This window comes from Pongo abelii, chromosome 6 (genome assembly GCF_028885655.2).
Source record: "Pongo abelii isolate AG06213 chromosome 6, NHGRI_mPonAbe1-v2.0_pri, whole genome shotgun sequence".
NCBI classification, from domain to species: Eukaryota; Metazoa; Chordata; class Mammalia; order Primates; family Hominidae; genus Pongo; species Pongo abelii.
Window position 1 is genome coordinate 37,743,741 of NC_071991.2, and position 14,999 is coordinate 37,758,739.

General features: G+C 47.2%; 1 protein-coding gene across 17 annotated transcripts in view; it reads left to right on the forward strand.

Moving 5' to 3' along the window:
• The window catches only part of TNS3 (tensin 3), a 308,545-nt gene that overhangs the window by 172,975 nt on the left and 120,571 nt on the right, over positions 1-14,999 (forward strand). For 12 of the 17 annotated variants that reach the window (XM_054559216.2, XM_054559219.2, XM_063725989.1 and 9 more), the window contains 4 exons: positions 8,291-8,420; positions 8,747-8,812; positions 12,291-12,395; positions 13,332-13,421. In XM_054559216.2, the coding sequence (XP_054415191.1) occupies positions 8,291-8,420; positions 8,747-8,812; positions 12,291-12,395; positions 13,332-13,421 (391 nt within the window). The remainder of the gene's footprint in view (positions 1-8,290; positions 8,421-8,746; positions 8,813-12,290; positions 12,396-13,331; positions 13,422-14,999) is intronic. The other 5 variants (XM_054559218.2, XM_054559228.2, XM_063725992.1 and 2 more) reach the window with 1 other exon arrangement.

The window sequence follows — 14,999 nt, forward strand, 5'->3', positions numbered from 1 at the left end:
CAAATTTCTCCCTCCTCCTCTTGCCCTTCTTCCTTTTCCTCCTCCCTGCTCTCTCCCTCCTTCCTCCTCACTATTTTCTGTGGCCCCTTCTTCCCACTGTCATTCATCCAGTAGTCTTTTTTTTTGAATGTTTTGTGCTTTTTGAGTCCCTGTGCTTGGCTCTAGGCCCATGAGTGAAGTTTTTCCCCTAGAGGATCCTGTTGGGGACATGGGCTTTCTGGCAGGAGGGAACCTGCTGCTACTGTGTAGCCCACAGAGACCTTGATGAGACGGGGTGGGAGAGGTCACAGGAGGACTCAGATGGAAGTGTCCTGTGAGTTGGCTCCGGGTTGGAAGGGGTGTTATTATACAAACAGAGATGCGGCATCCCAGGCTTGAGGCACCCACAGAGGCTGATGCTGTTGTTAGGATGTCTGTCTTGCAAGGAAAGTCGTTGTCTTGGAAGGTTCAAACCAGATTGTGTAGGGCTTACGTATTTGCATATTTTGTTTTGGGAAATGTTAGACCTCTGCCCAGTGAAGACCATACTTAGGGTTTGTGGGGATTAAATGTACTCAGTCGCATAAGTCTCCCAGGACAGCGCCTGGCGGAGGATGAAACGGCATCGATGTGACCCTGCAGCATCACCAGGTCACTTTCCTCTATCAGACCAGACTGTGGCTTAGTCTTTGGGGCAGCCACTGCCTCTTCCCTCTGGAAGAACCCCCAGCACCCCACCCACCCCACAGGCCCTCTCCCCATGGTGCTGCGTCCTATCCTGTCCCACCCTGTAGTGGGCACCGCAGCCCAAGCATGTGGTCTGAGTAGACATTACATGCATCTCTGTTGTAGCAGTTGGAATGAGGCTTTGAGTGGGTGGCATGGGTGGGACTTGGAAGGTGTGTGGTGGAGGTGTGGGTTTGGCACTTGATAACTGAGGCAGGCCCAGGAACAGGGTGGGGAGGGGTGGAGAGGGGCCGTGAGTGGGTGAAGGAGGCATTGGTCTCCTTTCCTCAGCGTCCCATCTGCAGCCCTTGGGAGTCTTCCCAATGGCCTCTGGGCCACCCTGGGCTGGCGTTCTCCAGCCTGCCATCTCCTCCTGGTCCTCTACCTGTTGCTGGCTCTAACCTGCTTGGCATTCAGACTGTGTGTCCCTCAGGCCACTAGAACCCGCCAGCTCCCTCATGCTGCCCCAGCTGATCCCGCCATTCTGTCCCCAAGCCCTGCTGATCCAGCACTGTCCACCCACCCTGGCCCTGATCGCTCAACTCAGGCTTCACCGTTTGGTCTCAGCTTAAACAGCAGAGGTGATTCTCCCACAGTCCTGGAGGCTGGGAGCCTGAGATCCAGGTGTGGGCAGGGTGGTTTCTCCTGAGGCCTCTCTCCTTGACCTGGAGGTGGCTGTCTTCTCCCTGCGTCCTCACCTGGGCTTCCCTCTGTGTGTCTATGTCCTCATCTCTTCTTCTTACAAGGACACCAGTTATCATTCATTCAGGCCCAGCCTAACGACCTCATTTTAATTTACCTTTGTGAAGACCCCATCTCCAAACACAGCCCTATGCTGAAGTGCTGAGACCTTCAACCTATGGATTTTGGAGGGACACCATTCAGCCTGTAACAACTCTGTTTATTAAATAAACCTCTCTTAGAAAGTTTAGTAAGATTACTAGTGCAGTCAGGTGCCACTGACGGCCCGGTCCATGTGGCTGTGGTTTGTCACCAGCCTTTATCCTGAGCACGTTCAGCGTGCGGCCTGCATGAGAGGATGTGGTGGACATGCGAGTGGGCAGTGCAGGGCTCCTGCTCCCGGGAGTCTGGGTCCTCCAGGGAGATGAGCATGCAGATAGCTAGGGCAGGTGGAACTGAGCGTGGCAGAAGGTGTGCGGTGGCAAGAACTGAAGGTTAGGTGGGAGAGACGATTTCCAGCGTGTCAGAGAAGGCGTGGCTTCACAGCAGAGCTCACATCTGTGGTCGACCTGGAGAGTAGAAGCCCAGGGTGTCACTGCCAGCGCTCCCATCAGAGTCGGGAGTGCATCTTTTGCCAAAGCCCAGAAATCTCAGTGCTGTTGACTCCCTCTGAAAACGATCTAAGGGAACAACACAGGAAGAAAAAAATGTGGTTGCACGTTTCTCATTATTGGCAAAGCATCCCTAGAGAGGAGCGGGAGCCATCCCCTCCTCCTGTTCACGCTTCTTCTGGGTGTTCTGAGGGTGTGCAGTGCAGGAGTAGCGCCGGATTCATCCTCTCCAGCCTCTTCCCACCTTCCAGTGACCCACTCTGCCATGCTCAGCACAGGATGCCCACGCCGCCTTCACTTTGCCCTTCATTCAATTTTTCCCTGTGACTGCTTGATGTGCCCTGCTGCAGGTTCACTGAGCAAACCTTAAGTTGAGAAGGCTGCAGTGGGGGGAAGAAGTTACAGGGCCTTTTCTGTGTAAAGTTCAGATACGCAGGTGGTTTTATTTCTTTTGGCAACAGTCATGGCTTGGAGAGGATCCTAAGGAGCAGAAAGCATGTGCGTAGATTTACACCCTGAAGACTGCAGATGTCTTGGTGCTCTCAGTCTGGGTGTTTTCTGAGGCTGTCTGTGTACTTTTGAAGGCGGCAAGTGGCTTCCCAGGCGGGCTAGCCATCTTTCATCCTCCTCCTTCGAAAGGCCTCTTGTCCTCTTTGAGTTTTCCCCTCCGTGGTTCTGGTGTCTGCCTTGCCTGCGGGGACATCTGCCTGGCTTTCCTCATGAGGGCCTCTGCACTGGGACTTACTGGCAAAGATCACAGTCATGAAGTTCACAGAGAAGGAAGGGCCAGAGTCAAGTCTAACTGCAGAAAGTGACTTGGGAAAACAGAGCCCCACTTGCCACTCCCTGGACTCAGTTACTAGCAGGTGGAGCTGCTGCAGGCAACAGCAAAGCTGACCGTGACTCGCCGTCTGCCTTCGCCTCGACACAGCCAGCGCATCCCTGCTCGGCCCCTCCCAGTTGCACACCTGACCCGTCCCATCTTTGCAACGTGCTTTTCGCCAAAGGTCAGATTCTTAAGCCTGCTCCTTTCAAAAGGGCAGAACCTCAAGAGGTTTAGTAAATATGGCATTGTTGGGCAGTGCCATGGAGAGGGCAGCCGAGGCGTTATGTAACCCTGTTCAGGAATTCATGCGGGCCCATCAGGAGTCTGGCAGGGCTCCAGGGGTCTGATCCAGCTTGCTCCCTCCCTGATCTCGGCTCTCAGCTCCAGAGTTTGTAAACACATGCTTCGTCTTGCTGCCCCTGCTTGGGCAAATCCACGGCCACTTGAATTTTGTGTTCATGGTTGCTGGCTCTAGAACCTCGCTCCAGTGACCCGACTTGTAAACAAAGGTGTTGCCTGCTCAAGAAGTTTTCACAAACCAACAGTGCTGTTGCTGGTTGTTTCTTACCGAGGGCACTTACATAAGGCCAGGGAAAATGAAAGTGTTCTCCTGAGACTCTGCCCCAGGAGAGGTTTCTACAGATCTCTGTTGGACGCATCACAGCATTATTTTGTGATTGTCTTTTCCTCTCGCTTTTAGACTGGGCTGCGTCTTAATCCATGCTGTCATCTCAGCATAGTGGACTTGGTTGTGTTTTCACTTGCGGCCAGTTTTTACCCACCTTTCAATTGCTTTAGGTCATGAATTACAATATTGCGAACATCTGAAATCATTTTCGGCTCCAAGTGAAGAAATCATGGTTTAGTGTTGGCCCTGCCTAAGTCTTTGACCTATGGGGCTTAGCTATCTAACTTTCTACCCTCCAAATATGTGGTTGTAACTCATTCTCTGAGTTCACAGATTCCTTGAGGCCTACGTAGACAGTTGCCTGGGCCACCAGTGGAGCGTTGAGTGAGATTGCTACTCTTTTCTGTTAGGGATGCTTTGAGGGTTCTGCTCTTTTGCTTAGTAAATTTAGGGGAAGCAGATCTGAATAGGAGCTGCCCAGCAACGGCTGGCATTGGGGGAGGATAGGAACCTGAGGGCTGACTTCTGAATTGGGGACTGGCATTCCTGGGGCTGATACCTTAAGCCTTGACCCTCTTGGTACAAGGTGCTTTTTCTCTTGTTGATGGAGAGTTTGAAATAAAAATACACTTATGTGGCCTAAAGTTAAGCAAGTCATCAGCGTCTTTAAACACTGGATTGATGGATAACTTCTTTGAGAATTCCACGTGTCTGCCTTCGACTTGGTGTACTGAGGTCAAGGCAGGGCTCTGTTCCTGGTCACCAGCAACTTGTCCAGTCCAGTCAAGGGCACAGGCATATTTTTATTTTTATTTTTATTTTTTGAGACGGAGTCTTGCTCTGTCGCCCAGGCTGGAGTACAGTGGTGCAATCTTGGCTCACTGCAAGCTCCACCTCCTGGGTTCATGCCATTCTTCTGCCTCAGCCTCCTGAGTAGCTGGGACTACAGGCGCCGGCCACCGTGCCCGGCTAACTTTTTGTATTTTTTTAGTAAAGACGGGGTTTCACCATGTTAGCCAGGATGGTGTCGATCTCCTGACCTTGTGATCTGCCCGCCTCGGCCTCCCAAAGTGCTGGGATTACAGGCGTGAGCCACCGTGCCCGGCCCGGCACAGGCATATTTTTACACCACTATTAGAAAATAAATTTTTGCGATGGTTTCTGAATTGCCTCATCAGACTAAAAGAAAGCAAGAGTGCTTACAGGCCTTCCCACTGAGATCATCATCCACCCTATATGTTTTTGAGTACCAAGTGCCCTCTCTCTAGAAGCTTATGCCCTTTAAATAATATATTCATATAAATGTAGCATATCATTACTGGATTTATGAATTATATTAATATGTAGTGCTAATTTAATCTTTATAACAACATAGCCAGGTCAATATCATAATACTCATTTTACAGTCAGAGAATTTAAAGTCTAAAGAGGCTACAACTTTCTGAAGATCTGAGTGCTCCCAGTGATTTGTGATGTCGGCATCACACCCACATACTTTTGTGGTTGGCTGTATGATAGCATGGTTACAGGCCATGCGCAGCCTTTGTTGCAGTGCTTGCTATTTCTTATTTCATTTTTCTGTGCTACAAAATTGTGACTGCACATCTTTGAGTTGTTATTTTAAATGCAGATATTCTAAAATCTGAAGGCAAAGGATCAACATATTCTAGAAACACTCTGGGGAGACCCAGGTAAATAAAGTTAAAGCCGGGGGGATGAAGAGAAAATTATAGACTTGAATCACTCTAATCTTTAAGAAATGTTTGCATTACTATTATAGCTTAAAGGGAGGCATTTGGGGGCCCTCGTACCAAGTACCATGTTGATTGTTCTTTCTGTTAAGTATTACAAGCATAATTCTGAGCTCTTGCCATTGGTCCTAAAAAGAATTGTTGATGTAGATAATGCATAATTATTGCATACTATGGAGGGCTCCTGGTTGGTGAGTGGATTTTGTCTCAAGATCTGACCTGCTGTGTTGATGGTGGTTGCTGGGAGCCCCGAGTTAGGGAAAATCCTGTGATTTTCCATGTATTTCAGAAGAAGCCGGAGTCAGTTCATGATTTGTTCAGGGGGACTGGAGAGGGTGGTGTTTACCTCCCTTAATCAAGAGGAAAGAGGTTTAATATGAAACAGGGAGTGTGTGTGATGAGGCCGTTAGGATCTCAAGCCAGCAAATAAAGTTAGCATTAAAATACACAGAGAAACCCCTGAAGGGAGGGCCACGTGATTTCAGGCAGCAGTTGCTCTCTGCCAGTGGGATAGACCGCTGTTTCTTTCACTGTGGAGCCTTAGGAGTATTTGAAAATTTGTGCTGTGAAAAATAGGAATCTTACAGGAGAATCATATGGGGCCTGGAGAGGAACCTGTTTGGGACAGGCCGATTCCCATCTCCTGCCGCTCTGTATCTCCTGGGCACCGTGGCCTGCCTTCTCCTCCCTTCTGGTATGTGGAGGGAGCTGGGATTGCTGCGGGAGGTGCAGTGTGTTTGTGTGTAGCTGCTATGAGGAGCAGTGGGGGGACCTGGGGGAGCATCCTGGATTCCTGAAGAGGGAGGGCAGGACCTGGCCTGGAAGGAGGCCCTGCGCTGGGCGGGGCGGTACTGACGGGAGGGGCACAGTGAGTTGCCGTTGGGGATATTCCACTGGGCCCCTTATGCGGCCCGTACTGGAGCCCACAGCTCCCTCTGTTTTCACCCAGGACACTCCCTGCCTGCCAGGACCGAGCCCACAGCTGCCTCCTGAGGAATTTCCTGACTCCTGTGGGCAGATGTTGGCGCCCATGGCAGCACAGGCTGCGTGAGCTATCAGTTGACATCGTGTTGTTGTTTTTATTTTTTTAAATCTCTGGTTCCCTTAAATATTTATAAAATTTGAGAGCAAGACTGGCTTGAATTGGGGCCTCTCTTTTCCTTTTCCCTTCCCTAACCACTTTTCACTCCTCGTTTGCAAGGCACCAGTGGGAAGAAGGCAGACAGGGAGAGGTGGGTGCTATCATCTCTAGCAGTGGGGACGCATGTGTGGATTTACCCTTGGCCAGAAGGACCTCCCTCTGGGGATCTCTACAATATGCCCCAGGTTGAAGCATTTGAGGGGTGGTCAGTGTACTGAGTGCGGAGCATGGGGAGCTCAAAGGAAGGGCCCAGATACTCTCAGAACATCCTGAAAGGATCCCTGCAAGGGCAGCCTTTGATTGAGTCTTGCTGAGAAGTCAGACAGTCTCAGACAGAGGTGGTAGATTTGTGGCCAATGTGCCATTGGCTGTTGGAAAGCAAATTGAGGCAACATTTCTTCACAATGCCAGTTCTCTCTACTTGCAAACACCCTGGTTCCTGGGCCCTTGGAGGCCAGGCCTGAGTCTGAGCCCCATGTTTACGGCACCCCTGGCCAGCGCCAGGCCGTACAAGGGAGACCCAGTCGTGTTTGTCAACAGGGGACATCCTTCCACAGTCTTAATTATATTTTTTGGTTTGTTTACCCATCCCTTTCCTTGTAGATAGCACAAGGGTAAACATCTTCTGGGTCTGCCTGGAGTCACAGCTCCCTGCCTCCTGGGCTGGGCTTCTGGGTCTTTTGTTCCTCTGGTGGACGTTCATCTGGTTAGGGAAGACAGAGCCCTCCCTGCCGCGTTCTCCTGCATGCTGGTCTGGATCATACCTGCTGCGGTGGCTTCTCATTTACTGTTGTGAGGCATGTGATATTTTAAAGCCATCTCTCTCCAAGAAAAGTCTCTTTTACGGGAACGTGGCTGTCTCTGCTAGTCACTACCCCACAGCCTCGGGGTGGGGGAGGTGCCCGCCTGTGCACGGTTTGGTCTGAGAGCAGAATCTAGCCTGTCCAGGGCCTTCGACCTTCTGGGGATTTGGGAAAGTGCCACTACCTGGTGGTCCTGCCCCTGATCTCTGAGTGAGGGGTGTCCCTGTCCCTGCAGCTCCCCCAGCTGTGGCCTGAAAACCCTCCAAATGATGCCAGTGCTGCGCACGGTCACAAGAAGCAGGGGGGCCCCAGTTATAAAGGCAGGTCGGGACACTCAGGCGCCTGCTCTGCCCACCGTTCCCCACATGCCAGGCATCTGCAAGGAGGGGCTCTACCCTTTGGCTCATTGGCACAATCATTTAGGGTACTTGAGCTGCACCCTGGGGACCTCATGAACCCTAGCTTGAGTTCAAATCACATCAGGGTGATTCTGAACACTTGTCTCACACGACCCCTGACAGGACCTCTGGACAGTCAGGCATGGGAAGCTAAATGCCAACACCCTCTCTGTCTCCCTCTCTCCCTTCCTCCTTCTTTGTGTCTCTGTTTCTAAATTACAGCATGCACATAATCATTTAGGATAGTACACACAGTAATGACCAGCTGCTTCTTTTTGGAAAACAAAAAGCTTTAAGTTGCAGCATGGAGTGTTGAGATCAAAGAAAAGCTATCACAATCAGTTGTTAAAGTCTAGAAAAAAGAGACCATGGAATTCCATTTTTTAGATGTGTTCCAAAACAGGGCACATTCACGTGGCCTGAAAGGGTTTAGGTGTGGCCTCTCTGAGGACTAGCGATAGTGGTGTTCAGAGCTGTGGTTCCACAGGAGCAGCACAGGGAACACATTGAAGCCTCCAGTGGAGCCCCGCACCCAGCAGCAGCAGTGTGGTGCCTCTGCCTGCACCCCAGCTGTCTGCAGGCGCCTGTCCCCCAGGGCTGAAGTTCCACTCCAAAGCGTGAACTCCCAGCCAGAGTCCAGAGGGGAGGCCCTGCTGTGCCGGCCTCCGCAGAGTGTGTTCCTTGCCGGGAGCGTGTGTCCCCGCTGCAGCTGCTTTGTTTTGTTTTGTTTTGTCTCTCTAACCCAGGTGAAATGCTACCACAAGAAATACCGCTCGGCCACCCGTGATGTCATTTTCCGCCTGCAGTTTCACACTGGGGCTGTGCAGGGCTACGGGCTGGTGTTTGGGAAGGAGGATCTGGACAATGCCAGCAAAGGTGAGGCGCGGAGTTGGCGGCCCTGTGCTTGTGGGCAGCTGCGGTTGAATCTCCTTGGTTGATTCTTTCACTATTCTCTCTACCCTCTTTCCAAAATTCAGCCTACTGACAAAATTGTTCCCAAATCAGGAGAAAGTGATCATTGATCTCTGGGGGAAAAAAATTATGGATAACCAATGAAACTGCCTATACTTTCTGTATCATGGGGCGTCTTTATTGCAGATTTGCGAGTGGTGCTGTACTGGTTGGAATAAAAGACAAAGTCAATCCATACTTTTCCGGTTAATCATCTCCACAAATGTGTTAAAACACATTGTTTTTTTCAGATGACCGTTTTCCTGACTATGGGAAGGTTGAATTAGTCTTCTCTGCCACGCCTGAGAAGATTCAAGGTGGGTAGCTTGGTGGAATACTGGGAGGTCCTTGTTGACACTGGTGAAAGGTGCATGATGGCTACACTGGGGCTGTAGTACTAGTCTCCTGCCTTTGTGCATATTTGGAGATTTCTGTGATTAATTTTATTTAAATGCAGGATATTGGATGGTGGAACAAGAAGGCCCACTTGTGTCAGTAAGCCCCAGAAGTGGCGTGACTTGCTCACAGCCACTCAGCCAGGAGAGCCTTGGGCATGACTGGCCATTCTTGTAGGAGTAAGGTGGTATTGCATTGTGGTTTTAATTTGCATTTCCCTGGTGGTTAGTGATGTTTAGCATTTTTTCGTGTGTTTTGTTGGTTATTTGTATATCTTTTGAAAAATGTCTGTTCATATCATTTGCCCACTTTTTGATGAGATTATTTATTTTTTTTGAGGATTTGTTCGAGTTCCTTGCAGATTTTGGATATTAGCTCTTTGTCAGATGCATAGTTTGCAAATATTCTCTCTCACTCCGTGGGTTCTGTTTACTCTGATGATTATTTCTTTTGTGGTACAGAAGATTTTTAGTTTAATTAGGCCCCATTTACTTATTTTTGTTCTGTTGCATTTGCTTTTGGGGTCTTAGTCATGGATTATTTGCCTAAGCAAATGTCCAGAAGAGTTTTTCCTAGGTTGTCTTCTAGACTTTTTATGGTTTCAGGTCTTAGATTTAAATCTTGGATCCATCTTGAGTTGATTTTTATAATATAAGGTGAGAAATGGGGATCCAGTCTTATTCTTCTACATGTGGCTAGCCAGTTTTCCCAACACCGTTTGTTAAATAGGGTATTATTTCTCCAGTTTATGTTTTTGTATGCTTTGTTGAAGATCAATCAGTTGTAGTCAGTTGTATTTCTGGATTCTCTATTCTGTTCCATTGATCTGTGTGTCTACTTTTATACCATGATGTTTTGGTAACTATAGCCTTTCAGTATAGTTTGAAGTCCAATAATATGATGCCTCCAGATTTTTGTTTTGTTTTGTTTTTAGGATTGCTTTGGCCATTTGGGCCCCTTTTTGGTTCCATATGAATTTTAGGATTTTTTTTTCTAGTTTTGTGAAAAATGATGTTAGTATTTTGATAGGAATTGCATTGAATCTGTAGATTGCTTTGGACAGTATGGTCATTTTCAGTATATTGATCCTTCCAATCCATGAGCATGGGATGTGTTTCCACTTGTTTGTGTCATTTCTGATTTCCTTCAGCAGTGTTTTGTAGTTCTCCTTGTATGGATCTTTCACCTTTTGATTAAGTATATTTCCAGTTTTTTTTTTTTTTTTAGCTGTCTTAAAAAGAATTGAGTTCTTAATTTGATTGTCAGTTTGGTCATTGTTGGTGTATAGCAGTGCTACTGATATGTGTACATTGATTTTGAAACCTGATACTTTACTGAATTCGTTTATCAAATCTAGAAGTCTTTTGGAGGAGTCTTTAGTGTTTTCTAGGTATATGATCATATCATTGGCAAATAGCAACAGTTTTAATTCCTCTTTTCCAATTTAGGTGCCCTTTATTTCTTTCTCTTAGCTGATTGCTCTGGCAGTACTATTCCAGTACTATGTTGAATAGAAGTGGTGAAAGTAGGCATCCTTGTCTTGTTCCACTTCTCAGGGGGAATGCTTTCAACCTTTCCCCATTCAGCATGACATTGGCTGTGGGTTTGTCATACATGGCTTTTATTATTTTGAGGTAAGTCCCTTCTATGCCTAGTTTGTTGAGTGTTTTTATCATAAAGGGATGCTAGATTTTATCGAATGCCTTTTTCGCATCTACTGAAATGACATATGGTTTTTGTTTTTAATTCTGTTTGTATGCTGTATCACATTTATTGACTTCTATATGTTAAATCATCCCTGCTTTCCTGGGATGAAATCCACTTGATCATGGTGTATTATCTTTTTAATGTGCTGTTAGATTCAGTTAGCTAGTATTTTGTTGAAGATTTTTGCGTCTATGTTCATCAGGGATATATGTCTGTGATTTCTTTTTTGTGTGTGTGTGTGTGTTATATTCTTTCCCAGTTTTGGTATCAGGCTGATACTGGCTTCATAGAATGAGTTAGTTAGGGACAATTCCTCTTTCTCGGTCTTTGGAATTGTTCAGTAGGGTTGGCACCAATTCTTCTTTGAATGGATGGTAGAATTCAGCTGTGAACCCATCTGGCCCTGGGCTCTTTTTTATTGGCATTAAAAAAAATTATTGATTCATTTTCACTGCTTGTTACTAGTCTGTTCAGGGTTTCTGTTTCTTCCTGATTTAATCGAGGAGGGTTGTCTGTGTCCAGGAATTGACCAATTTTCTCTCAGTTTTCTAGTTCATATACATAAAGGTGTTCATAGTAGTCTTGAATGATCTTTCGTGCTGGTTGTAATGTTTCAAGTTTCATTTCTAATTGAATTTATTTGAATCTTCTCTCTTCTTGGTTAATCTAGCTAATGGTCTATCAATTTTGTTTATCTTTTCAAAACACCAGCTTTTTGTTTCATTGATCTTCTGTATTTTGTTTCAATTTCATTTAGTTCTGCACTGATTTTTGTTTTTTATTTTCTTCTACTAGCTTTGTGTTTAGTTTATTCTTACTTCTCTAGTTCCTTGAGGTTTGACGTTAGGTTGTCAATATGTGATCTTTCAGACTTTTTGATGTAGGCATTTAGTGCTATAAACTTTTCTCTTAGCACTGGCTTTGCTGTATCCCAGAGGTTTTGATAACTTGTGTCACTATTATCATTCATTTCAAGGAATTTTTAAGTTTCCATCATGATTTCTTCATTAAGTAACCAGCATTTTAAAAAGAGAATTAGAAGTATAGTAGGCTGCAAGTATTATGTGCAAAACAAATTTTTTCCCTAAAAAGTATATTTCAAAAGAAACCAGTCCCTTTATCATCAAGGTGAATTGTCCACATCCATCATCAAGATCCACATGCATGGGAGTTTTGTTTCCCTTTTTAATAGCTATGTAAATAATCATGCTTTTTCTATGTTCATTGTCATAGATTTAGGCAAAAACCTTTAAATACATGGCTTGTGTGTTAAAAATCCCCTTGGTGTTCCTAAAAAGACTTGAAGGGAGGAGTGTGGATCTGAGAGCCTGGAGCCTGGATTCAAATCTGTGGGCTCTGAGGCTCAGAGACAGCTTATCGGGCCTCTGTGTCCTCATCAGTGAGGTGGTCTGAAGACTGCTGTTTTGCAGAAGTGTCCAAGCCTGGAACACAGTGGACGAAAAATCAGTGCTTACTTATCCCTTTCCCCTCGTGGTTTTAACTATGGTTCTATTTGTGGAAAATCCTCCACAGTCTCTGATTAGTGTCGTGGCTCCTGGCAGGAGGGTGGAGGATGGAGTGGCTTCTCTCTCCTGCTCAAGTCAGGCTGCTCACCTGTCCTTATGGTGGAGTCAGGTGGATGGAGGTGATGGGTTTCACTGGGACTAATGTTGCTGCCTGTGCCCTATGCAGGGTCCGAACACTTGTACAACGACCACGGTGTGATTGTGGACTACAACACAACAGACCCACTGATACGCTGGGACTCGTACGAGAACCTCAGTGCAGATGGAGAAGGTGCGTGTGGTCATCTTGTGTGCAGTTATGGAGGTGAAGGGCGCAGGGAAGACAGCCCACTCAAAGATCTGAAGTATTTTGCAGTCTGCTAAGAAGAAAAAAATCCCTGTTTTCTCAGAGGTCCAGAATCACACCTTTGTGTGACACTGTTGTGAGTTTTGAGGGTCTTCATGAGAATAAGGCATGGTGAGTTTGGGTCAGGGCTTTTTGTGAAGCTGTCACGGGTGGATGAGCTGTCAGTGAAGTTATATCCAGGAGCTCCTTGGCCTGAACTTGTGTGTATGTATAATGCCAGGGACCATTCCCCCTTCTTCCCTCCCTTCCTCTTTGCATATGGGGATGCCAAGCGCTGGCCACAGCCAGCCTAGCTACTATTGTACGGCCCCACATGCAACAGACATCTTGTTTTAATTTCTGTTTGCTTGTTAGTCTAGTGTTCCTGATTTATGGCTGTATCATTTAAATCTCTGTTTTCATGAAACCATCTCACCCAAACATGTCCTCTGTTCACCTGTGGAATATGCACATTGGGTCATAGCTAGGAGCGTGAAGGAGGAAAGGAAGGAAGGGGCAGCTGTGTGCTGGAATCTCCACAAGACACAACTAGAGGCTGATTTCAAAGGAGGGGAATTGAGGCTTTTCCTGGCGTGTCATGCTGATCTCTTGTCTTTTTCAACCACCGACTGAGAATCAGACTTGCTTTGGGAAAGAAATTAAAACACTTTTTGTCAGATTAGTTACATCCAGATGTAAAATAGCTAAAAGCAAGTGTTGTGGAAAGAACTGCAGTAGCGCCCCATCTTTGTGGCTCGCTGAGCTTCCCATGACTCCAGGAAGGTGGTGTCTGTGGTTAGTGAGAAAGGACACCAATTGCGTGTCCCAGGGCAGCACACGGCTCCTCTCTGTTGCCCTGGGAAAAAGCTTGCTCCTTCATAGGCCTTATGGGATGGAATTTCAACTCAAGGAATTGTTGCAACGCAAATACAACTGGACCAGAGGTGGAGACCCACAGACGGAATGCTGATGGTAAGGACATTAAAACACAGATGAAATTTGGGGCTAGTGGGCAAGTTGTTGTGGATGGGGAGAGCCTTGCTCTGGCCTGTAAAGTAAACAGAGTATTGTTTGCTGGTGTGAATTATTCAGCACAGCAGTCCTTCCAGATAACCAGCACGTTAAAAGAAATGTGGCTGAAAACTCTTGGAAAATGATACATTGTCTCTCAAAAGATCACAGTGCACACTGGAATATTAAAGCTGTGAGAATAATTTCATAAGATTTATCAAACAACAGTTATCAAACTTTTTGATCACAGAGCTCTTTTTCCAGTAACGTCTGTTTGCGTCTGCATAGCTATACTCTGTCTATCACACGGTGATGTTTTCCACTGGAGGAGAGAAGGGTGAAGCGGTGGCTGGTGAAGTGTGTAAATAATCAGCGCAAGGCAAGATGGGGAAAGGGGCTAATTTGGAGAGCTGGATGGGGACTCTGAGGACAGTTGACTTAGCATCCTAAATTCCAGGCCGAGGCGAGTGGATTTTACCAGAGAGGTCCCTTGCTGCATGGGAGCCAGTGAGCAGCGCTCTGTCCTGAGGTGACGAATCAGTGGCTGTGCCGAGTCTCCTGGAGAACAGGGAAGCGAGTTGTGGAAAGGTCATTCTCGTGATGCTGGGAGGTTCCTTGCTTGCCAAGGGAGGGGCGAGCCTGGAGGGTTATTGGCCATGAGGGAGGCAGGGTTTCTAAAACACAGGTGGGGTGTTCTCTGTGCCAATGCCATAAGAGGGGAGCAGTGAAGTCTGGTGGACAGTGTGGAGGAGCCCCAGCTCCTGTGAGGAGCATGCTCTGGAGGGCGGCTCTGTGCTTAGTCCCGCTGTGGGTGCCCCACTGTTGTCCCCAAGCTGGCTCCCAGCTGAGCCTGTGACCTGCCTGCGGGGCAGACTTTATCCTTCCCATGTCACAACCAGGGAACTGAAAGCTGGGCGCCTGCAGCACGTCACTCACAGGTGGTGAAGGACCTACGTTGATTTTATGTAGAAAACATATAGACAGAAAATCAGTTGAGTGTTCACCATCCTTTAGGGGTTACATGAAACTTTACAGAGAATCTGTGGAATTACGTGTGTGAGCGTGTGTGTATAGATCCATACGTTGTAGAGGACTTGCCGTTATCACTGGGTGAAATAGACAGAATTCAGTCTTAAAGACTCAGCCACCTCAGTGTCTCCTGAAGATGCAGAGGGAGATAATTCTTTACTTAGAGGCCCTCTCAGCCCATTCATGCTGCCTTAACAGATGACCATAACCTGGGTGTCTTAAACAACAAACGTGTATTTCTCCTACTTTGAGAGGCTGGGAAGTCCAAGATCAGGCAGCCAGCCTGGCGGATTCTGGTGAGAGCTGTCATCTGGTTGCCAATTCCTGCCTTCTTGTGTCTCCACGTGGTGGTGAGGAGAGGAAGCTCCTTGGGGCCTCCTTTCTGAGGGCATCAATCCCACTTATAGGGGCTCCACCCTTATGCTCTGAGCACTGCCAAAGGTCCTGCCTCCTAATACCATCACACTGGGGATTAGGTTTTGATGTATGAATCTTAGGGGACACAGATAT